Source organism: Amphiura filiformis, chromosome 12 (assembly GCF_039555335.1).
Source record: "Amphiura filiformis chromosome 12, Afil_fr2py, whole genome shotgun sequence".
In the NCBI taxonomy this organism is placed as follows: Eukaryota; Metazoa; Echinodermata; class Ophiuroidea; order Amphilepidida; family Amphiuridae; genus Amphiura; species Amphiura filiformis.
Genome location: NC_092639.1, coordinates 62,758,718 through 62,784,963, shown reverse-complemented (window position 1 = coordinate 62,784,963; position 26,246 = coordinate 62,758,718). Strand labels below are relative to the sequence as shown.

The following is a 26,246-nucleotide window of genomic DNA, read 5'->3' as shown; positions in this document are numbered from 1 at the left end:
ATGCAACAGTTTTTAGTAATTTGACCTCAGATGACCCCTAGGTGACCTCGGATGACCCCAAAATGACCTTACAAAAAATTGACCTCAGATGATCCCTGAGTGACCTCGGATGGCCCCGAAAGGACCTTCCAAAAAATTGACTATAAATGTTGACTGTACCCACAAAGTTTCATGCCAATGCGACAGTTTTTAGTAAGTTGACCTCAGATGACCCTGGGTGACCTTGGATGACCCTGAAATGACCTTCCAAAAACTTGACTCTAAATGTTGACTGTACCCACCAAGTTCCATGCCCATATGATAGTTTATAGTAATTTGACCTCAGATGACCCCTGGGTGACCTCAGATAACACTGAAATGACCTTCCAAAAAATTGACTCTAAATGTTGACTGTACCTACCAAGTTCCATGCCCATATGACAGTTTTTAGTAATTTGACCTCAGATGACCCCTGCTGGGTGACCTTAAATGACCCCAAAATGACCTTTCAAAAACCCGACTCTAAATATTGACTGTACCCACCAAGTTTTATGCCCATGCTACAGTTTTTAGTAATTTGACCTCAGATGACCCCTAGGTGACCTCGAATGACCCCAAAATGACCTTCCACAAATTTGACCTCAGATGATCCCTGGGTGACCTCGGATAGCCCCTAAAGGACCTTCCAAAAATTTGACTATAAATTTTGACTGTACCCACCAAGTTTCATGCCAATGCGACAGTTTTTAGTAATTTGATCTTAGATGACCCCTGGGTGACCTTGGATGACCCTGAAATGCGCTTCCAAAAAATTGACTCCAAATATTGACTGCACTCACAAAGTTTCATGCCCATATGAGTTTTTAGTAATTTGACCTCACATGACCCCGGAAGACCCTGAAATGACCTTCCAAAAATTTGACTCTATATGTTGACTGTACCCACCAAGTTTCATGCCCATACAACAGTTTTTAGTAATTTTACCTCGGATGACCCCTTAACTTACTTAAAATATTAAAAAAAACACCTTGGGGTCAAATTTTCTTTAAAGGTCAGGTGAACAATTCTTATGACATTACTATGCTTATGCCCCCAACCCAACCCCTGGACCCCCTCAAGGTATTTCATTTAGATTTTTCATAATTTTTTTATTTCATCTATTTCAATAAAATTCATTTCAATAAAATGTATTTGTTTCACTTTTATTTTTTGTTTATTATTTTATCATATTAATTTTGCATTTTCTTATTTTATTTATTGTGTTTTTATTTTCATAAGTAAATATCACTATTATTTTATTTTATTTTATTCTATTTATTTACTTCAGCGCTCCCAATAGCATTATGAATATTCATTAATAGCATAATGAACCAATCACTGCCGGTTGAGCTTTTGTCATACGAGCTTGATATAGCAAGTACGGTAAAATTTTCCACCTGGTGAATATATTCTTTTTTGGCGTTCCTATGCTCGGATTCGACTATTTGAAACAACAAAATGTCCTTATTTTTACAGTTTTATGTAAAATATACTCTATCCTATGTTCATACGAAACATGAAAAAGGTTGCTTTGGTGAAAGTTATGAAGTTGATGGATTCCCGGCCCGGGATTCCCGGCGACCATTATTTTTGAAAGATCGGAGAACATTCATCATTTTCTGGCGACAATTTTGCTTTCGTCTATGTAAATTGCTATGTGATTCTTCGTCAATTTACTCCACGAAACTTGGTGATTTCCGCAAATTCAGCCATAAAGTCATCATTATTGATTCTTAATCTGCTGTAAAATCTAGCATATTTGTGAATATTGATGTAAACCAAGCTAAGAATAACGATAGCTTCGACATGGTTTCATCATAGCTCGATGGTTTCATGTTTACACTTTTCTTTGATGTAGCCGGTCCTATTAAATTGTAATTTGTTTTCAATAATATAATTGAAGATTTCTCCACTTATCTTTTCCTTAAGGGCTCTTTCTCCTTTTTTATTTGGTGAAAATTCAGTATTTTTCCCCCGATGCTTTGGCTCTCAGTCATAGATAGACTGCTGCCTTGGGGTTGGTATCTGGGTACCGGTCGGGGTACCGGTAGGCCTATGGAATGAATATTTGCTAGGTTGCAATGTGCGCTACTGCAACGATGACCGGCCCGCCGGACATGTCCCTGGCAGGTACAAGCATGATCCTGGTATGATTGCCGTGTGGCAGGTATGCATTTTATTATATTCCAGTGATCATCATCAAGATTTACAAGAAACTAGTGACATGACATAGCTAGATCTCCTTCCACCTCCCCTTGTGAAATTGAAAATGTCAATGGTATCATTCGAACATTATTTTCTTCCTTATCATCTTGGTTAACTATTTTCATGATAATTATTTTATCAAAAGTAGCCATGCTGCACTGCAGCCCAGCTGGCGTATTCAAAGTCCGAATGTAGAAAACCACGACCTTGACTTGATGCATAGAAAATAACCATGGATTCAGGGTTGCTAAACCCACGATTTTGTAGCCCATTGGGCGACTTTTGGCCCCGCGACTTTTCCCTGCCACATATAAACCAATTGATGGTAAAGAGAAAAATTGGGCGTCATTTGGGTTATTTGACCCGCCATTCAAGCTGAAATTTGTTGGCAACCCTGGTTGTTGTTTAACCAAAAATCGTCACAGTGCTTTCGTACTGCCCCAGAAAAGTCATTTGTTCAGATTTATTCGGGGATTTATTCAAGATTCAGACATGTTCTTGACTATTTTTGACATTCCTTAACTATCTCTTTATTTAAATTATTAAAGAAATAGTGAAGAAAAGTTAAGAAGTAGTCAAATAATTTCTGATCTGAACTAAATCTTAAGAAATGTACCTCCATTGGTTTCCGTCCCCGGTTTCTATTATCGTGACTATTTTGGTCTTTTTACCCAAAAATTAAATACTTTTATCGCCCGAATTTCAATAAAATCTGGAGTGCAATCGATTCAAAAATAACTTAGCCAAACTTAGAAACGAAACTTAAGTCTTCATATCAGTGATTAAATCATCCTTAGCATAAAAACCAACAGCGTATTGTGGCCTGAAAATGAATGCTAGTTAGTTCCATGACAAAGGCACTGATAGCTCCGCTCAGAGCCAATAAAACCAAAGCGTTTTTCTAGCATGTTTATAATGCTGAAAACTATTTTTGATACAATATTTATGTTGTTAATTTATTCCAAATATACGTGGCAAAGTGCATGCAATACAGTTTTTACTATATTTATACAAAGTAGGTAATGGTGCCTCCAACGGACGAGGTACAAACACACCAAGGATCAATGGATGATACAAGAGGATACCTAAAATATATAAAAAAGAAGGATTCAAGCCAGGTGTACCAACTTGGTGTGGGGAACAAGACAAAGACAAGATATGCAGTATGTATACAGAATGGTGTACACTGTTACTGTACTAGTAAAAATAAAAATACAATTAAAAATAAGGATAGTAGACAAAAATTAAACAGAAATACAACCACCGATTTGAGCAGATAAACTACCCTCTCTCAGGGACAAACAACAAATATATATATACAGCAAAGAATTGAATCTAGTTACAAGTGGGTAGCAATCATAAAAATTAATCAAATCATAGCAAATAATTAAACCAAGGTAGGAAGCAAAATATCAAAACTACAGAGCCAAAACTATAGTGTATCTACCGAATGAGAGCTGGCTTGTGACTTGTCTTGCAATTCTTTTATCAATATTTAAAATGTCTGATGGCTCAGGGACTACAAAGGAATTAAGTGTGCTTTTTTGAGTTATTTGCATTTTTATCCTTGGTTGAATCTTGAACTATGAAATGAATAACATGTTTGTGATTGCTAGGATTACTCACAAATTTTGAGTTGTGTAAGTATTGCATTAGGTTGACGATATGTGATGCGATTGAGCAAAATCAGTAAGAACTCGGGAAATATTAAATTCTCAGTTTCTTATAGGAGAGTAAAAAGCATTTACAAAGCTGCATTTTGCAGAAAACCCCAGTGAAATTGAACAACCAGTTCAAAACATATGAGTAATTAAGGATTTTCCAAAACAAAAGGAAATATTTTCTTTGTTTGGTTATATCTCAAAATCAATATTTCCGAGTTTTGTTTGTTTTTGCTTGTTCGCATCACATAATAATTTGCAATTCACTCCATATATTCAGCACATTTAATGTGCCTTGTCTTGCAATTCTTTTATCAATGCATCCTTTTCTTTGAGCAACTGTCTTGCATCACGTAGCTCTGCTTGCAATTGCCTTACCAGCTTGGATTGTTCTGAATCTCGTGTTTGAAGTCTGCAGATCATCTGAAAAATGAAGAATGGCAATATATTTACTTGGGATTATGCCTTTACAGCAGTATATTCCCCAAATTATAAATAAAACATGATCAACATGACGACATTGCTGACAGAAATGCCCCTAATATTGCATTGTGGAATATAGGGGGAAAGTCTATAGGGTGAATAGAAACTGATCCCTTGGCATATTTTTTAAAAAACAATGAAGAATCTGCACTTTTTCCATTTGGTTAAATGTTGAAAAACACTCCAGTTTCTGAATTTTGTGACCCAATGTTATACCAAAAAGCATAAAAATGCTCCCCAATATGAAGCACATTCCTGTACATACCTTTCTACAAAGAACTATACCTGGGTGTGTGTGAGGGGGGGGTGGGGTGATATAAACTAATTACCTCATCTTTGGACACAAACAGCTCACTCTGTAGTACTTCATCTGCACTGGGCCTTTCCTTGCCTTCGGCTGCTACTAGCTTTTTCATCATTACACTCTGTACAAAATCACAATATTATCAAATACATTCAATTTTACAAAGGTAATTTTCAAACCAAATGCAGCAATACAAGAACAACTTAATCAAATTTCACTACCTCAACAAAGTTTTATAAAACAGTGAAAAAAGTTGCTGAAAAAAACATAGACCACAGAAAAAAGGTTGTCATTTACTTTACCAAACATCCATCTTAATACATAGATAGACGTTTCATGATGCATAAGTCAGTTTTTTAAATAATGTCCATATAAAAAATACATTTTGGGGCAAAACTGTACAAAAAGCTTGTATTTTGAAGCACAATCTTTAGCTATACTGATTCAGAAACAGTGGCCATGTATTTTCAAATAAAGAAAAAAGTACTTAATAAGTCCATGGTTTGTGATTTCTCATCCTACACTTAAAAAAAGACTTCTTCCTGAAAGTAAACAAGTGCTTAAAAAGCCCATGCTGATTCAAAATCAGCCCAAATGTTTATTGCTAAATTCCATGTTAGGCCGGCATATTTGGTTGAAGATCTGATTACATTCCTACCCAAAAAAAACCCCAAAATTCCAAAACACATTTCAGTATGAAAAGGGTCAGACCATAGTTTGTTATGGTACATTAGGAGCCTTTTTGCAGGATTTGTTCAGCCTTACCTCTTTTGGCCACCTTTTCGTAACTTCTGTAGCGATACAACCATTTCTGCATAGCTCAATACATTTATATTGTTCCATACATGTACTGAATGGATGAAATAACTCAAATAAGATGATCCCAGCACTGTACATATCAGACTGAAAACAAGATAAACATAGTGTTGTGATTGAAAATAACTACTCCCCATTCCAGAAAAATACAGCACTAATCTTTTGGAATAAAAAAAATATTATCCTGTTTTGCCAAATGAAGCACAGCTAAATCCTAATCCTTTAGTTAGTCCTAACTGGCAATAAAAGTCAAATTTTAATATTTTTACAATCTGAGGTAAAATGGTCCAAAATTGTAAGACTTAGCACAAGTCTAAGCATTCAAAATCTTGAGTATAGGCTAAGAGTTAGCTCATAATTTTAATATTATATGTTATTTTTGCTAATTGGTTATGAAAAAGATTGGAAAATGTGTTTTCCAAAAATTAGAATGCATAACTTGAAATTAGTCTTTGTTCAAGTCTTTGGGCTGATTGTCACAAAATATGAAAAAGGTTGAAAAACACCCTAAAAATGCATGTTTTGGCCCTTATTTCAAAAAATTGAACAAATATTAAAATGTGACTTTTATTGTCAGTTAGGACTACCTAAAGGATTAAGCTATGTTTAATTTGGCAAAACTGGATAATATTTTTTTATTTAAAAAAATTAGTTCTGTATTTTTCTGGAATAGGGAGTAGGGCAAGGTGTGGAGGTGCAATAGATCACCCATGCGTTTGGCTCATATATGCTGAATCCCTGCACTCTACATATGAGACTGAAAACAAGACAAATACTATATGCAATACAAGGAGGGTCCATGCAAATATATTATGCAAAGAAGCAATACTTTTCAGTTATTCAATGGTCAGTTTGTGTGAAAAACACAAATTGAATCACATCTACCATTTTATTTCTCCGAGTCGTTTTACTGTAATATCAAATTTTGATTTTTGTCCCCCACCAGACACCAGTATTTTGAATGAGTGCACACAATGCATAGAAGTGAAACTTAGCTCAAACTTTTTGCCTTCTTTCACTTCCTTTTTGTTCAAACAAAGGATCTCACATTTATAAGTCCTTTTACCTAACACAACTCAACTCCAATTCTCGGTGCCTTTGGCCTTGACCAACTTACTGGATATTTCATAACAAAATCCACTTCAAATTAGGGTGGACAGAGTACAGTGACCAACCTGGAATTGTGTATAATAATAGTACTGTTCAAAGTGACCCCTAATCTAATCTTCCAGACCCAATCACACCTGGCTTCACTCACCTTACTGTCATAGTCACAACCACTCAGTTGCTCTGGAGCTGCATATGTTAATGTGCCAACATCCGGTGTGTGTCTGGAACATTTGGATGTACATGTACCATCTGGATAGCAAGAACAAAACATGTTTGCTGTGAGAAGGCACTTGTTCAATTAAATATATTACCTGGAGACAGTATAATATTAATAATCAATAAGTCATTTTATATACTAGTATTCAGTTTTTGGGATCTATTGTTTAGAAACTCAAATGCAGCAGATTACGTGAGTTGGTCTGTAATTTGACTTCATTTTTATGTTTGGCGCCATCAATGCATTCAATAGGGGTGGGTGGTAATAATGGGTACTGTCAATCACTCTCATGACTGTCAATAAAGGCTGGATAAGTCAATATTTGGAACACTTGTTCTTCAAGTGGTCAAGTGCGCCTCATGTCTCTCATCGTAATAATTAGATTTCACAAGGCAGGATAGGAATACAATGGGTCCAAACACAAATTTGATGTTACACTGGTCCATATTAATGTGACATTTGAAAAAAAGACTTGCAAAGCACCATGTGAGTCTCTCTCCCTTGCCTAGGCCCTCTCACTTTCTTCTCTTTCTGTCTCCCTCCTCTCCCACTCAGTTCAGCCAGTGTTACCGATTTCTTTTTTCTTTATGTTTCTTTGTCTTTTGAATGACGCAAATCACTGTTATGTTTTGTTCACAGAATTAAAACCAGAGAACCAGGACTCGACTGCCATCTTGATACAGGCATGGAGCAAAAATTGGGGGTATTCGGTTTCCCTTGGAATGCGCTCGAGGCATTCGTTGTCATGCAAGCGCAACATGGATGATGGGCGCATTTGAGAGACGCACTTGATGCGATCTGCACGCGAGTACCAAGACGCTTCAGATGAGACACAAAATTGTTTTCGTTCGTCTCCACGCACCGTCGGCAAGGACCCGAATACCCCCAATTTTCTCCCCATAGCTGACGCCGCGATTGTACGTGGCGGTATAGGGAGTCCCGGTTCTCCTTCTCTAATTCTGTGGTTTTGTTTGTTTGTTTTGTCATTTTTTTAATTTTTGGATTTTCTAAAAAATTTATCTGTTTATTGGTTGTGGAAAACTAAACTAAAATAAACTGAATGGAAATAAATTTGAAAAAAAAATAGGGTCTTTTGGTGACAGTTCAGCTGCTGCGAACCTCGGTTAATTCCAACCTCCTCTACTCTCATTCCTCTCCTCTTCTTTCCTCTTCTGTCTCCTTCTATCTCCTCCTCATACTTTGCTAATCCAAAATCTCCTATCCTCACATGGAGATTATCTCCATCAAGGAAAATATTCTTGGGCTGAAAAAGGAAAATAGATCACATAAATAATATCAAAGACAACCACCTAAAAGATCATTCTTTTTTCATCTGAAACATTGTGTGAGAACCAATGCATACTATTTTAAATTGGTCACAATTTTTCACAACTTGTGGGAGCATCAGACTTGGAAACTGCTATGTGGTACATGGGGATATGGTATACTTTGGAAGATCAAAATGTCCATATGATGGACAGCATTTCTTCCCAGCTACATAAACCATAGAATCTACACCCCCTCTGTGGAAAATTAAGATAACGTCTTCCATGGGGGTGTATGGATTTCAACTAGAATAGATCATTGTTTCATCCATGAAAACTTAATTACATATCATTACATTTATACAATTTACTTTGAGGAAGGTTAAATTTCAAAAATGTAATTTTTTAATGATTTGTCATAAAATGGGAACTGCTATGTGGTACATGGGGATATGGTATGCTATGGAAGATCAAAATTTTCATATGATGGACAGCATTTCTTCCCAGCTACATAAACCATAGAATCTACACCCCCTCTGTGGAAAATTAAGATAATGTCTTCCATGGGGGTGTATGGATTTCAACTAGAATAGATCATTGTTTAATCCATGAAAACTTAATTACATATCATTAGATTTATACAATTTACTTTGAGGAAGGTTAAATTTCAAAAATTTCAAAAATGTAATTTTTTAATGATTTGTCATAAAATGTGTATTGCAAATTTAAAATAAATCTAAATTAGTTGATATCAAAAGGACATATGTGAAACATCGATATTCAAGCCCTTAAAAGATTCAAGTGGAGCAAGAATCACCCTACATTCAATTTTACCCCATATATATTATATTAAAATAACTAATATTAATGTCCCATCAAAATAGCTTACTTATTACAAGTGTGCTTCAGTTCTATTATGATCTAAGCTACCAGATTCATCATTAATTTCCTGACTATGATATTGTCAGGAAACTATGATATAAAATCGCCACCCCCGGGAATTGAACCCGGGACCTCATGCACTAAAGGCAAGTACCTAACCATTGCGCCATGCTCTCCATCTTCTGCAGCTATTGCAATGTATTGCTCATAATTTTGCAATTTTGTTTAACATTTTAGCAGGATTATTTCCCGCCAAAAAGAGAATTTTGCCTTATACAATGTACATACCGTAAGATCTCTATGCATGACGCCTTTGGAGTGTATGTACTGCACACCATTCATTATGCCTTCAAATATCTGCATGTTTAAAGATGCATCTACTCCTTTAAACAAATCTGAAATTTAAGTAAAAATTAAACAAATCTATTACATTATTTATCAGATAACGGCAAACTTGTGAAATTCCACATTATGTATGTTCCAGTATCTATAGCGATGGACCAAATATTCCTAAAATATGCATTACATTCCAGTATCTACTGGCCATTCGACCCAGATTTTGCATTTTTAGTTAGCTTATGACAAATCAATTTCTGCCGCCATTTCAAATGATGAAATCCACACATCGCAATAATTATCTTCAAAACTGTCACAATGGAAAGAATTGTATTAAGTCACTCAAGCATAACAAACCCTTTAATCCATACAAGGATTACTTTGTAACATTATAAATAATCTATATCAACTATTTTGTGGAAGTCAGAACAGAACGCAACAAAAATACCTGCATAACTATTTCCAAATAATATGTGCTGAACAGTAATTACAGATTTTCAAAATAGGATGTTTTGTCAAAGCTCACTTACCATTTTACGCAATATTCTTCTAGAAATATTATGTGAACTAAATTCAAAACAATACATCCCAATTATAGCAAAGCTATTCATATCCAACAAAATGCAACTTTCCCACTATATAGATCATTCTGGGACACCCACTGTACCAACCTGGTGAAGATGTTAGAGTCTCATTCCTTCTCTCCAACCACCCTGCCAGTGTTGAAGAGCATAAATGCATCTGTATATACAACCTAAACGTCACCGTGACTGCTAACCTAGTCCTCGGCTGTTGTTGTCTGGTAGTAAGATCTAGTTGACCTGATTTATTCATGGTAGGCTTTCTTCTTCTTCTGGACTTGTAACTGATATCAAGGTTCGGCTCAGTATGGGTAGTACTAACTTCCAATGCAGACTTTTCGGTCCCACTAAAATGTAAATAATGAAACCATGTTGAAACTATTGTCATTCTTAGCTAGGTTTTCATCAATATTCACACTATACTTCATTTTACAGTACTAGTAAATTATGAATAAACTTTATGGTTGAATTTGCAAAAAGTTTCTTGGAGTAAATAATTGAGGAAAATGACATAGCAATTTATGAGAACAAAAGCAAAATTGTCACTGGAAAATGATAAATGTTCAAATCTTTCACAAAAAAGCAAAAATAATGATTGCCGAAAAATGATCAATTTTCGTATCTTTCACAAAAGCAATCTTTTTTATGTTTCATAAGAATAGGATCGAGTATATTTCACATAAAACAGCTACAATAAGAGCATTTATTACCCCCAACATTCAAACCCGAGCAAAATAGTAATGATAAAAAAGAATCCATCTGGTAAAAAATCGGACTTGCTATAATATATCAAGGCTGTATGACTGCCAACTATTTGATTTGATTTATGCTAATAACTATTCATGCAGTAATTCAAAATAAATAAAATGATAATAATTTGCATTTAATATTTAATGTCTTACATTGACTGATGCTAGGACACAATAGATAGACAGACGGACGTAACCAGGCTCGTCTCCTGATGTTTAGTTTAGATTGGTCAACATGTCTTGCACATGAATTATATTACTCTGGTAAGACTTATTAAGATACACATTTATTAGTTTGATCCATTGGTCTGATGATGTAAATTCACAATAAATCTCTTAAACTTAATTATATTTCATCTGGTTCATCTCATGTAGTCATTCCCTTTCCCAAACATATCCCTCCTCCTTTGGGACTCCAAATCCGGTACCTTGCTCTACTTTTGTCCTTCGGCTAATTTCCCCAATTTAGCTTCATAATAATATTTAAACTAACCCTGGGTCATTTGGCGGCATTTCACGACGACACACAGGCTCAGCTTCAATCCAGGCAGCATTGTATCCTACAATATTATCATGGTCAAGACTGGCTAGTAATTGTACTTCAAGTAATATCTGTATCAAACAAAAAATCAAAAGGGATTCAAACAAAAATGTATAAGAATTGTGCAATGCTTAAAACCAACAAGTTGCTGAAAAGTAATATAAAAGTAATATAAAAGAGAGACACATAAAGAACATTCACAATCAGGTGGCCCCTGATTATTTTATTTATTTGCCTTCAGTTTCTGTTGAAAGTTTTACAATTTTCTTGGTTATTTTATTTATGTTTGATTTGTTTGATCACAATTTTTTGAATTTGCTTTCATCATTGTGATTTTTCAAATTGTTCATTAGTGCTTTGAATATTTTGTTGAAATGTCTGCTTATATGATAGTATGTTCATATTCTGTTGTTTGTTTAGGTCCAGGTTAGCCTGCATTAAAAATGTTGTTTTTCATGTTCTTTTATTGCTGAGAGCGTGGATGCGGTCATCCATACTCTCTTTTATTTCCTGCCAAATGTAAATGAAATAGTTTTATCTATATTTTTTTCACTTTTTTTTTTTATTTTTGCTTTGATATTTGTATTTTACCATTCCTATAGCATGTTATGTTCCTTGCCTATTTTTTTGTTCTATAACTGTAATTTACTATTAATTGCTTGCCTGCTTTGTAAAATCATCACATTTGAGTTGTCTTTTTCGCCTTGTTTTTTGCTCTCCTTCTGACTGTGTTCTTAAGCGTGTTGGTTCTTTTAATGTTTTGCTTGTATATTTTGTTGTAAAGCGCATTTAGGCACTTTGTAAAAATGCGCTATATTAAGTGTCTGTTTATTATTATTTATTCCCCATCAGTGGGTCGAAATACTAATTGGAGGCACGATCTCAAAATGTAGTCTTATACTGTACTATATGCTCACCTTTTGGGCAGATTCTATAGGCCTATGTCTTTGCTGTTTCAAAAGGATCTTCTTCACAGCATATTCTCGTTGATCAAGTATGTTCTTCGCCTAAAAAAATGGAAGTAAACAAATGTATAATATTATAAACCCAACTGAAATGCAATTTCTTCTTCATCAAACATCAATTACCCAGGCGCATGCACAACCACCCCCTCAACAGGCAAACACATACACACTGTTCTCAATATTCTTCTGAACTATGGCACTGTAGTGTACTGCTCATAATTTTGCACATTTTAATATAACATATGTATATATATTAAAGCTTGGGATTCCACAAGACTAGAAAGTATCTCAAAACAAACCTTATAGACACTGCCATATCCACCTTTAGCAAGTTTCTCTATTTCTTCAAAGTCTGTCTTGTAGCGTGCATTTTGACCTGTAAGGAGTACTCCTATTCCAATGTCTGGTGTCTTTGGGCTGAGATGATCAATAGCATGGGATCTTTCATTGGATAGCAATGACGACAGCAAGTGTGATTGGATATGCAGGTTAAAATTGGCTAAAACCTGCAAGATACAATTGATAGCATTAGTCTTTTGAAATTAAATGAAATGAACAAAAAAATCTGGACTCAAACAATTTTTAAAACATCATTTTAGACACCCATTTTAGCAAAAATTCAAATTTTCAAAGCTATGAACACATAGGGTTATGTAATTTTTAGAACAATGGAAATATATTCAAACTAAGAAAGCCAGTCTCTCATCATTTAATTATATAGGCAGACTAGGTCTAAAATAAAAATGGAGATAATGTAATATATAAATATTTCTGATTGGACAAAGGTCTAGTTTTAAAAGTGACAAACTATAGCCTATTCAAAAATCCACAGACTATATGCTTCTGGTTTGAGAGGGGTGGATGGCTAATTTATACACACCTTTTTTCATTTTTAAAATTTAAATTAAATACAAAAGGAACAAAAGAAAACTGAAGCAAAAGAAATGAAAAATAAACTAAAAGTTGTGAATAGTACAAAGGAAAAAATGAAATTTAAACTGACTGCTTCATGAAGAAACTGTGTTGTCTCTTTGTCGCGCTTGTTGGAATCTTTCCGCCTTGTATAGGCCAGTTTGTCACTTTTAAAACAGAACCTTCTTCAATCAAATGCTTGTAACTTTACTTCTTGAGGTCACATTGGACTCAATGGGATGTCATGTTGTGCGGGATACATTTGTGCCCATCCACCACAAACTGGTCGTAAAGTCGGCATTTTCCATTTTGAGATACAATCAAAAACAGTATATGGATTTCTATGTAAAATATATTAGGAATTTGACCTTTGATGAACCACAACTTCACTTCCAGATGTCCGATGAAGCTGGTTGAGGTGTCATTTTAAAGCTAAAAATGCATTCTTTCAAAATCTGCAATAAACAGAAAATGGTCTAGAGCCGCCGACTTAACTACCACTTTGTGGTGGATGGTCACATTTTTGGTGCAATATACATGAGATATTACCTGTCCTGGTAAGTGTTTCTCCACCTTGATGTGTGCTATAGAGATGTGTGCAAAGCAATGGGGTGTAGTAGAATGCCAATAGGCAGCAATCCTCAACTGAAACATAAAACAGCAAGGATATTATATGCAGGGCTTCAAATAGCCCCTTGCAAAAATATGTGGATAAATATACATGTAAGGAAATATTGAAAAAAAATATATGGCCACATGATGAAGTTATGTCTACAGTAGAATTCACCACGACTTTTGCAGGACTTTTAAAAATGCCAAAAGCTATTAAACCAAGATAACACTCAATTGAAAACATGTCAAATAAGTTAAATCAGATCTTCTCTGGTTAAATCCTCACTACACATGTTTCTGTTTTACCTGTGCCATATTGCAATGAGCTGGTATTATAGTTTCAGTTGGGTGAACGATTATAGAGCAAACGCAAGGTAACAATACTGTTAGTTAGCCTCTCAGCCACGCGCAGTTGGGAAACGGTGTTCACTTTATGTTTGAAGTCGATTCAAGACCAAAATTTTCCGAGGAACACGATCCCGGTGGGCCTTTTTTGAAAAAATGTGCCCAAAGTGCTCTTTTCCGGGGGTGCTCCCATTTTGGGGGTCAAAATTTGTTTTTAAGTATTATCTGGCCAAATATGGTATATTTGGTGTCTATTTGTATGTTTTCGAGCATGGGAAATCTATTCTGATAGTTTTTAAAATCAAAAATAGCTGCCTTCTGCTCAAAAATCCAAAATGGCGCCCAAAATGCCTTTTTCCGGAGTGCTCCCATTTTGGGGGTCAAAATTTGTTTTAAGCATACTCTGGCCAAATATGGTATATTTGGTGTCTATTTATATGTTTTCGAGCATAGAAAATCTATTCTGATAGTTTTAAAATAGCTGCCTTTGCTCAAAAATCCAAAATGGCGCCCAAAATGCCTTTTTTCCGGGGGTGCTCCCATGTTGGGGGTCAAAATTTGTTTTTAAGCATTCTCTGGCCAAATATGGCACATTTGGTGTCTCTTTATATGTTTTCGAAAATGACAAATCTATTCTGATAGTTTTTAAAATCAAAAATAGCTGCCTTATGCTCAAAAATCCAAAATGGCTCCTAAAATGCAATATTTGTCCAAATTGAAATATTTCCCCATGTAGGAACATTTTTAAAATGATTTTAGTACTTATTTGCATTGTGTGTGGTACAAAGATCACAATCAATCTATTTTCAAAATTCAAAATGGCTGCTGCATACCCAAAACTCAAATTGGCGGCCAAAACGATGTAGTAATGTGGCCAAAAGAAAACAATGTTCCACAACTTTAGTGTCGAAAATTAAGTGTTAGTCTAAATACATGTATATGTAGAAATGTGTTGGCAGCAGTTTATGAAAGCTCAAAATGGTTGCTATTGGCTGAAATCATATAGTAATGTCCGTCACATAGCTCATAATGACTGTTTGTACTAGCATGATAATGTTCCTAGGTTCAATTTGCATTTTCTCCTCTTCCACCATCTGTCTCACCTCATCTTCATTTGCAAGTGCTGAACCACGGTACCAAACGGGCTTAAGAACATCATCATCAAGTTTCCAGCCGTAGTATAGAGGATTCTGTTGTTTGAAAATACCAACCATACAGTTTACTACAAAGTTTGCACGTTGGATGTGGCATTTCATTGATTTACCGTCAGGGGAAGCCTCTGAGACGGGGTTACCTTCCGCTTCTTTCCCTTTCCACACATTGCATAGCGACTATCCCCTGCCGTCCTTTCCTTCCTTGGCCTGTTGTAAACTATGTGAAGTATGAAGACTGTAACTTCATTAACATTGGCTGCAGTTCCCTCAAGGCTAGATAGAAGTTCTAAGCTTTCTGGATTCTGTTGTATCTTGGTAAAGGCTCTCACTTTAGACCAGCCATAGAAAGGTTGCGTGAAGTCGCTGCCTGTTACTACATGAAAAGCAGGTAGGCTCTTGCAAATATCTCTTCCAAGGTGATTTGCAAGAGATCTAATATCATGGTACGTTATGCCTGCCCTTGACAGCCTGGTCCCTTGTCTGAAATACAGGTTCTTAGTAGCATTCTCTGCTACAAATAGCAGCAGAATAAATACATCTGTGTCATCAGCTACATGTGTTGCAGTAGAATACACTGCGTGGAAAGCCAGGCGAGGGTCAGCTTCTCTTTGATAGGAGAACTGTTACAGCTCTGGGGTTTCTCGTATTACTGACTCTGGTTCTGACGGAAGGCAAAAATACACATGACCCTTTGTGACAAAAACATCTCTTCCTAGAGTAGATTCATCGGATAAGATGAAATCAGCTAGAAGTTGCGTTAGCTGCAGTTTGTTGTATTCCTTTATAAGGAAGTCATTCCATTCACCAAGCTCTGGTAACTGTTGGTCAAGGTGAGTTAATCTTCTTTTTCTTCCTTTGTCTGGACGACCCTTAGACAAATACAGTGTTGAATTATCGGGTCGACGATTGTCGTCGAACACTATATGAAGAATTCTACCTGGAAGCAACTTGAGGTGGTCGATGACTCTTTTCACCCACGATCTAAAGGTAAATGGCTTGAGACCATTTATTGGCATCATACTAACGATATGATGGCATCGAAGACACAACACTCGATGTCAATTGGTGCTCAGCAATTCGGCGCTGCAGGTGACAGGAGTTGTAAGCTATTTCTGAACAATGACTTTGGATTTGATCTACTTTTAACCTGTATTCACCTGTATTCACCTGTTTTCACGGGCTCCTGGTAAGACTATAGTCTTATTTTTGCCCACCCACACTTATCACAGAAACCACACTGCATGGTCCTTAAAATTTGCGAGGCCCTATGGCCTTTTAAGATCACTAAACACTCTTGGTACCAAACTTCACTTCACTACAAAGTATCCCTTGCACTGTCAGATTGATGAAAGTATTCTATTTTGCAACACAAACTTCATGGATGGCCATCATTCCCATTACTGCGTACACAACTGTTGGTTGACTACCACCACTCACCGCTATGCCTGCATGTCGTCGACCCGATGATTGTACCTGTCTAAGGGTCGTCCAGACAAAGGAAGAAAAAGAAGATAAACTCACCTTGACCAACAGTTACCACAGCTTGGTGAATGGAATGACTTCCTTACAAATGAATCCAACAAACCGCATCTAACGCAACTTCTAGCTGATTTCATCTTATCCGAGGAATCTACTATAGGAAGAGATGTTTTTGTCACAAAGGGTCATGTGTGTTTTTGCCTTCCGTCAGAACCAGAGTCAGTAATACGAGAAATCCCAGAGCTGTTTTCCTATCAAAGAGAAGCTGACCCTCGCCTGGCTTTCCACGCAGTGTATTCTACTGCAACACATACTTGTGTGGTAGCTGATGACACAGATGTATTTATTCTGTTGCTATTTGTAGCAGAAAATGCTACTAAGAACCTGTATTTCAGACAAGGGACCAGGCTGACAAGAGCAGGCATAACGTACCATGATATCAAGTCTCTTGCAAATCACCTTGGAAGAGATATTTGCAAGAGCCTAGAGCTTTTCATGTAGTAACAGGCAGCGACTTCACGCAACCTTTCTATGGCCGGTCTAAAATGAGAGCCTTTACCAAGATACAACTGAATCCAGAAAGCCTAGAACTTCTATCTAGCCTTGAAGGAACTGCAGCCACTGTTAATGAAGTTACAGTCTTCATACTTCACATAGTTTACAACAGGCCAAGGAAGGAAAGGACGACAGGGGATAGTCGCTATGCAATGAGAATGTGTGGAAAGGGAAAGAAGCGGAAGGTAACCCAGTCTCAGAGGCTTCCCCCTGACAGTAAATCAACGAAATGCCACATCCAACGTGCAAACTTTGTAGTAAACTGTATGGTTAATTGCCTGGTTGGTATGTTCAAACAACAGAATCCTCTATACTACGGCTGTGAACTTGACGATGATGATGTTCTTAAGCCCGTTTGGTACCGTGGTTCGGCACTTCCAAATGAAGATGAGTTGACGTGAGATAGATGGTGGAAGAGGAGGAAGGGGATGAACCTCCAGAAGCAGTCATGCTGACTCCAGAAATCCCAACAGAACTAAGGGGATATGATCTGATCAGCGACTCTGAAGATTCAGAGGACGAAGAAGTCCCGTTGAGTGAAGAGAGTTCAGAAGAGGACTCGTAAAAATGACAATTAATAACTATATGAATTAGGAAAATACGAATAAACTTTATCGGCCATCTTGAATGTAACGGTAATTAAGGTAATTGGTGTTCAAAATGGCCATCAAAATGACCTGCGAACAGCAAATCACTATTAGATGGTGTTTTAGTTCTTGCAGGCAGCTATTTTGGATTTTGAAGGGAGCTGTAATATAAGTTTAAATCAAGAAAATGCAAATTGAACCTAAGATAATTATCATATAGGCCTACTAGTACAAACAGTCATTATGAGCTATGTGATGGACATTACCGGGGACATTACTAGTATGATTTCAAGTCAATAGCAACCATTTTGAGCTTTCATAAACTGCTACCAACACATTTCTACATAATAATTTTCAACACTAAAGTTGTGGAACATTGTTTCCTTTGGGCCACATTACTACATCGTTTTGAAGGCCATTTTGAGTTTTGGGTATGCAGCAGCCATTTTGAATTTTGAAAATAGATTGATTGTGATCTTTGTACCCCACACAATGCAAATAGGTACTAAAATCATTTTTTAAAATGTTCATATTTCAATTTGGACAAATATTGCATTTTAGGCACCATATTGGATTTTTGAGCATAAGGCAGCTATTTTTTATTTTAAAAACTATCGGAATAGATTTGTCATGGTCGAAAACATATAAAGAGACACCAAATATACCATATTTGGCCAGAGAATGCTTAAAAACAAATTTTGACCCCCAAAATGGGAGCACCCCGGAAAAAAAAAGCATTTTAGGCGCCATTTTGGATTTTTGAGCATACGGCAGCTATTTTAAAAACTATCAGAATAGATTTTCCATGCTCGAAAACGTATAAATAGACACCAAATATACCATATTTGGCCAGAGCATGCTTAAAACAAATTTTGACCCCCAAAATGGGAGCACTCCCGGAAAAAGGCATTTTGGGCGCCATTTTGGATTTTTGAGCAGAAGGCAGCTATTTTTGATTTTAAAAACCATCAGAATAGATTTTCCATGCTCGAAAACATATAAAAAGACACCAAATATCCCTTATTTGGCCAGAGAATACTTAAAAACTAATTTTGACCCCCAAAATGGGAGCACCCCCGGAAAAGGGCACTTTGGGCACATTTTTTCAAAAAAGGCCCACCGGGATCGTGTTCCTCGGAAAATTTCGGTCTAGAATCGACTTCAAACATAAAGTGAACACCATTTCCCAATTGCGCGTGGCTGAGAGGCTGACTATGTGTGGGCCTTTGTTTCACAAATGAGACAATAGTCGGCATACTGTTAACCAGCATTCTTGAAAATGAGAAACATAATGGTTGTAGCCTTAACACGGTTTGGAAATAATTTCTTCATTTTTTTATGTTATCTGTCACATATCAGGGAGGTACAACCATTGGCAGATGCCCAACCTACTCAGTTTTTAGCCTACATATAATGTATTGATTAACATCAAGTACAAAAAATATCCGTCAAGTGGTTTAGCTTTAATGCCCTTCGCAAGAGAGCGGCACACAAGTGAGTGATAGTCAGTAAAAGATGCATTTGATTTACACAGAAAATTTTGCAGGCCGTGCCGTGTCCTTCCTTCCTAAAACACCAAAGTGCTAATATTTACAAACACCTAAATTAGCTTAAAATTTTGTTAGGAGAGTACTTTAAATATTGGCCGGTTATTTTTCACACAGTGATGTTAACTAGGCAATGCCCTATACCACATAGACTGTTCAATCAATCAATCAATCAATCAATCAATCTTTATTTTCATCAATCTCATACAAACATTATAGCATTATTATATACAATTATTGTGAATTAACAAGATTTTTTTTTTTGTCATTATGTTTTTTTATGAATTAACAAGATTTGATGAAGGTAGGTACATCACAAAGCCGTGGCCTGATAACGATGTAGTCCTGGGCATAAGTAAAAACCACACACATCAAGTCTGTTGCGTACAAGTGCATACTAGGTAGGCCTACAGACTAATTGAGTAATTTTGTCGCTTTTGTAAGGCGCTGTGTGCTCCATAGAGCGCCCTATAAGTATTGTGTAATCTCATTATTGTGAAAAGGAACCACGTTACTTATATTTTACTGCAGCTTCAGGGATATGTTCCTAGATTTGGAAATATATATCCTATTACTTTCTTGTTGGAAAATACCCCTATTTCTACAATATCGTGCGATCAACTCTAAAAAATACCCCTTTGTTCGCGAAATTTAAAATGATCATGCGTACACATACTCAATGTTAACTTGGAGCACCAGGCATAAAGCATCCAATTTTATCATGTTTTGAATCCAATATTTTCACATTTGAAACATGTAAATGATCTCACCAAAGCATGGATACAAACTTTTACACGTCACAAGATGTGCACAAAAACTTACATTAATACCATCTGAATGTTCCCAATTGAGGCGGAACCCTGTCCTCTTCCCTGCTATGTTTTTCTCCAAACGTTCTAAGACTGTTAACATCAGATGCTTGGGAATTACTGATTCAAGAGCCACTGGACGAAGACTGGATTCTAGTGAATCCGAATCTGAATGAGAAGTTGGAAAACAAAGGGGGTGGTTAAAGGGGGGTAACCCTATTGGTTTTGGATATGGATTGTCTTTAAAATTACATAATAATATCAAATATCGCCCCCATTATGCTGCTTTGTGAAAAAAAGCGAGAGCATTTTCAGCGTAAATGTGAATAAATAGCCAAATTTGCAATCCAATACCTTGGTATACGTGAATTGCATTCTGGGTAGGCAAGCAACAACAACAATATCCGTTTGTATGACGAATTTAATGCTGACATGCTGTACAATCAATGCCCGGCCCGTATTGAACGGAAAATATTTGTTTTTTTCGTACCGTTTCAAAAAAAAAGGAAACAAAATATATTTCCCCTTGCAATATGTTCATTTCAAATGAATATAAAAAAAGTTTGGGTTAAAAATGGAGAGGAAAAAAACACATTCCGATACGGATTTTGAACCGGTACCTCTCGGTAGAAACAGCGCCGCGCTAACCGATTGAGCTAATCGACCCGCTGCCTCCATCATGGAAATTTTATAATTAAATACGGTGCACCGTCTAGACGCGTCTCCTCAGAGTCCTCAGCAGTTAGTGTGGTTCGCTTTTTTCACAGAATGTGTATGACGCGAAACCAAAGTAGCTGTTGAGGAGACTGATATTTCGTTCATAATTCTCTCCCAGAAATCCAAAGTATTTACCATTGTTTACAAACTGGTATACCTGTAAAGCCGCTGTGTTTCATGATTTCTCCGAAATACATCGACTTGGAGCGTCAAATTTCAGGATAGTAATGAGAAAAATAGTATCTATTATGTGATACCAAAACCTCATCAACAATGAAAAAAATCGGGGATGATGCTGTCGATCGGATTACTGGACCTTTAAGTGTACCATACAATGTATTTTTATGTTGAAATTGCAGCATTATCAGGCCACATGTCTTGAACTCTTGGAGGCAACCATATACATGTATAAGCCACACCTTTATATTAGCACAGAACTCATTAGTCAGAACTCTTGCCCCCCCGTTGGCCTCAGTAAAAACCCAAAATTACGAAAATGTCCACTTTTGCGGCAATTTTGCACAAAATTGGTTGATTTTGCCCCCAATGCCCCCCCACCCCCACCCCAAAAAAACATTCCTGGCGCTGCCATTGTTCAAACAATATCATGAATGAAGTCAATATTTTGATGCATTAATAATGCAAAGTGATGATTTTGTTAACTGCAAGCTAGTGACAGGCAATGTCAAGTACTAGTAGGTCTTCAGAAATTACACTACCGGTACCAACTAACAATTCTTACCACCAGATTCAGAACTGCCAGTACTTGATGACTCATCTTGTGATGATGGGATATGATCTCCGTCCATGGTTTCCTCAGGTGTTTATCTTCATTCAGACCTCTGTAATAATAAATTATAAATACGGTACTTTATTTGACAACGCTTAAATAGGATTAAAAATATAGGCCCTACACATACCAAAAACAATTTTTATTGAACCATAATAGTTAGGGGAAAAAGTTCACTTTGGTGACCACTCTCTGGCTAGTAAGGTTTGACGATTGATTCGACTTCTATGGACCATTTAGAAAAAAATAGCCACCATGTCCCTCGCGAAAATCCCGGCATTTTTCGCTAGAGGCCAAAATCCAAATGGCCGCCACCACCATTTTGAAAATTTAAGTTTTGAACCAGAGCACCTATAATCATGCACAAAGACACTTTTTGGGTATGTCGGTACAAGGATTCGATTCTGACATTAGTTTGACATTACGGCATCATTTTCACCCAGAAATCCAAGATGGTGGCGGCACCATCATGAAAAATTTAGTTTTGAACAAGAGGACCTTAAATGGGTGTACAAAGACACTTTTTTGGATAAATCGACCACAAGGATTTCAAAATTGACATGACTTTGACATTACGCCCTCATTATTACCCAGAAATCTAAGATTGTGGCCGCAGGAAAAAAAAAAAAAAAATAAGTTTTGAACCAAATTACCTAAAATCGTGTACAAAGACACTTTTTTCTGTAAGTCTACCCCAAGAAATCCGAATCTGACATTAATTTGGCGTTACAAAATAATTTTGACCAGAAATCACGATGGCCCCCATTTGGTATAGCGTAAATGTGATTTTTGAATGAGAGCAGAAGCATAAGTGTGTCATTTCCGCCTTATCTGGGGTTCATGTCCCTTATATGGGGTTTAAACTGCCTTATCTTGGGTTTACATCCCTTATCTAGGGATAAGGCGCCTTACCTGTGGTTTAGGCGGCTTTATCCTGGGTTTACGTTCCTTACCTGTGGCTAAGATGCCTTAACCTTAGCATATCGCAGTCTAAACCCAGATAAGGCATATAAACCCCAGATAATCTTGCCGTAGCAACCCCAGATAAAGCAGTCTAAACCCCAAATAAGGCGCCTTAATCCTAGATAAGGAACATAAACCCCAGAAAAGGCATTTAAACCCCACATAAGGTGCCATAACTCTAGATAAGGGTTGTTAACCCCAGATAAGGGTCGTAAACCTCAGATAAGGCATCTAAACCCAAGATAAGGCGCCTTAACCCCAGATAAGAGACGTAAACTCAGATATGGCAGTCTAAACCCCAGATAAGGCGCCGTCTGGGGTTTACTTCTCTTATATTAGGTTTATGTTCCTTATTTATGGTTAAGGCGCCTTATTTGGGGTTGGGACTGGTTTATCTGAGGTGTACGTCCCTTATCTGGGGTTACGGCGCCTTATCGGGGTTTAAACTGTCATATCTGAGTTTATGTCTCTTATCTGGGGTTAAGGCGCCTTATCTTGGGTTTAGATGTCTTATCTGAGGTTTACGACCCTTATCTGGGGTTAACGACCCGTATCTAGAGTTTAGGCACCTTATGTGGGGTTTAGATGCCTTATCTTAGGTTTATGTTCCTCATTTAGGGTTAAAACGCCTTATTTGGGGTTTGGACTGCTTTATCGGCGGTCTACGTCCCTTATCTGGGGTTACGGCGCATTATCTGGGGTTTATATGCCTTATCTGGGTTTAGACTGCGATATGCTAAGGTTAAGGCATCTTAGCCACAGGTAAGGAACGTAAACCCATGATAAGGCCGTCTAAACCACAGGTAAGGCGCCTTATCCCTAGATAAGGGATGTAAACCCAAGATAAGGCAGTTTAAACTCCGTATAAGGACATGAACCCCAGATAAGGCGGAAATGACACACTTATGCTTCTGCTCTCATTCAAAAATCACATTTACGCTCTACCAAATGGGGCCATCTTGGATTTCTGGGCAAAATTATTTTGTAACGTCAAATCAATGTCAGATTCGGATTTCTTGGGGTAAAATAAAAAAAAAAAATGTCTTTGTACACGATTTTAGGTAATCTGGTTCAAAACTTATTTTTTTCAAGATGGCGTCGGCCACCATCTTGGATTTCTGGGTAAATATGATGAGTTCGTAATGTCAAAGTAATGTCAAATTTGAAATCCTTGTGGTCGACTTATCCAAAAAAGTGTCTTTGTACACGATTTAAGGTCCTCTTGTTCAAAACTAAATTTTTCATGATGGTGCCGGCCACCATCTTGGATTTCTGGGTGAAAATGATGCCGTAATGTCAAACTAATGTCAGAATCGGACTCCTTGTACTCGACATACCCGAAAAAGTGTCTTTGTGCATGATTATAGGTGCTCTGGTTCAAAACTTAAATTTTCAAAATGGTGGTGGCGGCCATTTTGGATTTTTGCCTCTAGCGAAAAATGCCGGGATTTTCGCGAGGGACATGGTGGCTATTTTTTTCTAAATGGTCCATAGAAGTCGAATCAATCGTCAAACCTTACTAGCCAGAGAGTGGTCACCAAAGTGAACTTTTTCCCCTTTTAGAACTAATAAACAATAACACACAAATCACAAATCAGATTGAAGTTCTCACAAATATACACCAGATACAGATAATTTACTAATACAGTAGTGTGTAGGCCTACATAGCAGTGGTCATGCAGCATGCTACGGGGGGTATGAGGGGGAAAATGCCCCACAGACAGAAGCTCTTCCCCAATACCCCCCAAAAAAAAAATTGAAAAGAGTGATGAAAAGCCACTTTTTAGCCAAAATTAGGTGAAAAAGCCCCCCTCCCCGTCGGAGGCTCTTTCCCCCAGAAAAAAAATGTCTGGCGCCACCACTGGAACACAGCTGGGTCTGTTAATGGAATGGGTTTATGTCCCACCCCCACCAGCATAATTTAGAAAAGGGGCACAAAAACAGAAAAAGTTAAGTAACATATTGTTTTGGGAGACTGTGAGGGATCCCGGGGTGGCATTTAACACAAATACCATACGGGTATGTTCCCCCCGGAAAGACTCCCCTTTTTTTATTTTCGCAGCTCCGAAAGACCCCCTATATTTGACCAAAATAGAGCTCCAAAAGACCCTTGATTTTGATCATTTCAGCTCTAAAAGACCTCAAAAATTGCTCATTCCAACGGGTGACGGATCCTACTCTTGACTGTGTAATTTACTAATATTCTAACAATTCCCGGTACTAACGGTCTTATACTATAGGTATCCTAGGTGAATTCAAATTTGCCATCAAACTGCATCATTTTACATATCAAATTAAAGCCCTTGAGTAAAGAAAGCCAAAACTGAAAACATTTTTGTCATAGCACTTTCCGTAACAAAGTTACATCTTGTCAAAGATTGACTTTCATCAAAAAGATTCTGCTTGCAAAATTCCCCAAAACGGCTTTTAGGGGTGTTTCTATATCTTAATCGCATGGCGATAGCAGCTTTTTAATGGAACTGCTATCAAAGTCACTCTAAAATTCCATGTGCGACTTGATTATCACCATAAAAAATCATATATTTGGGTCAAGTGAAGTATAGAAAACATATTTATGTAGGTTTCCTTCACCAACCTATTCTCGAAAAAAATTCAAATTTCTATGTAAATATGCATTGTGTTTATGCCCGGTCTCGGCGAATTTATGACTAGTAAATGTGTTAACTAAGGTTTGCCTGGGATACCTATATACTAGTTATACGTTGTCCAGAGCATGAGAAAATAAAGTTTCTTGTAGTAGTACTACACATCCAACTTCTCAATTGGTGATACACCAGTGTACAACCAGGTGGTATGGTACTCTGCAATGGTGGTACACCATAATTGAGAATCTGGATGTGTACCCGGTAGCCGGGCCCGGTAGTAGTAGTAGAGGTAAGCTTAAATACTAAAATAGCGGGCATTAATGACCCTGGCTTGATCATCTCGCTTTAAACCAAGTAAAACCTTTTAAAAGTAGTTCCTTACTTACTCGTCTTCCTTTCAAGAAAAAGTGTTCAACATGATGACCAAATAGCCCGGGCCAAATAGACAGTTCTGTTCAATCTTGTTTCAATCTACTTGACCACAATGAACTGCACTGATTTGCTGCAGGCCTAAATTTGGGGAAGCACCAAGCACTTTTCGGCACCACCACCACCACCACATAGAGCAGGTTATTAATATTAATGAAGTGACGTCATGCACCATGTTCCGTACTGCGCTAAAAAAAACAAAAAAAGTATCCTTACACTTGGAAAAATAATCACAATTTCAAAACAGAACCATATTGGGGTAAATTTGTATTTTTAATAGATGCACTATCTAATCCTGCACATTATGACACCACATTGAATCCAATGTGACCTCAAGAAATAAAGTTACATGCACGAAGATCAAAAGTTATTGACAAACTGGCCGGCTGGCCTATACAAGGCGCAAAAAGATTCCAACAGGCGCAACAAAGAGACAACACAGTTTCTTCAATGAAGTTTTATTTAAAGCAGCAGTTTTTATTTCAGTTTTTACTTCTCTGTACTTTTCATAACTGAGTCATTTCAGGGACCGTTCACAAACACTTGTAAGGGGGGGGGGGGTGATGCAAAAAGGGGGCTGAAAAATGTTGACCCTCTTAAGGGGGGCC

The 26,246-nt window shown here is 37.1% G+C and overlaps 1 protein-coding gene across 1 annotated transcript; it reads right to left on the bottom strand.

Moving 5' to 3' along the window:
• Positions 1 to 1,289: 1,289 nt before the first annotated feature.
• Positions 1,290 to 25,731, bottom strand: LOC140166552 (eukaryotic translation initiation factor 2-alpha kinase 1-like). The gene is made up of 14 exons (XM_072190043.1): positions 25,596 to 25,731; positions 21,593 to 21,692; positions 20,147 to 20,301; positions 13,595 to 13,690; positions 12,433 to 12,639; positions 12,086 to 12,175; positions 11,121 to 11,239; positions 9,969 to 10,225; positions 9,250 to 9,356; positions 7,934 to 8,078; positions 6,746 to 6,846; positions 5,437 to 5,574; positions 4,697 to 4,792; positions 1,290 to 4,307 (listed from the first exon to the last, which is right to left on the bottom strand). Exons 2-14 carry the CDS (start codon positions 21,657 to 21,659, stop codon positions 4,170 to 4,172), a joined length of 1,716 nt encoding a protein of 571 aa, XP_072046144.1. The 5' UTR covers positions 21,660 to 21,692; positions 25,596 to 25,731; the 3' UTR covers positions 1,290 to 4,169.
• Between the last annotated feature and the right edge of the window lie 515 nt (positions 25,732 to 26,246).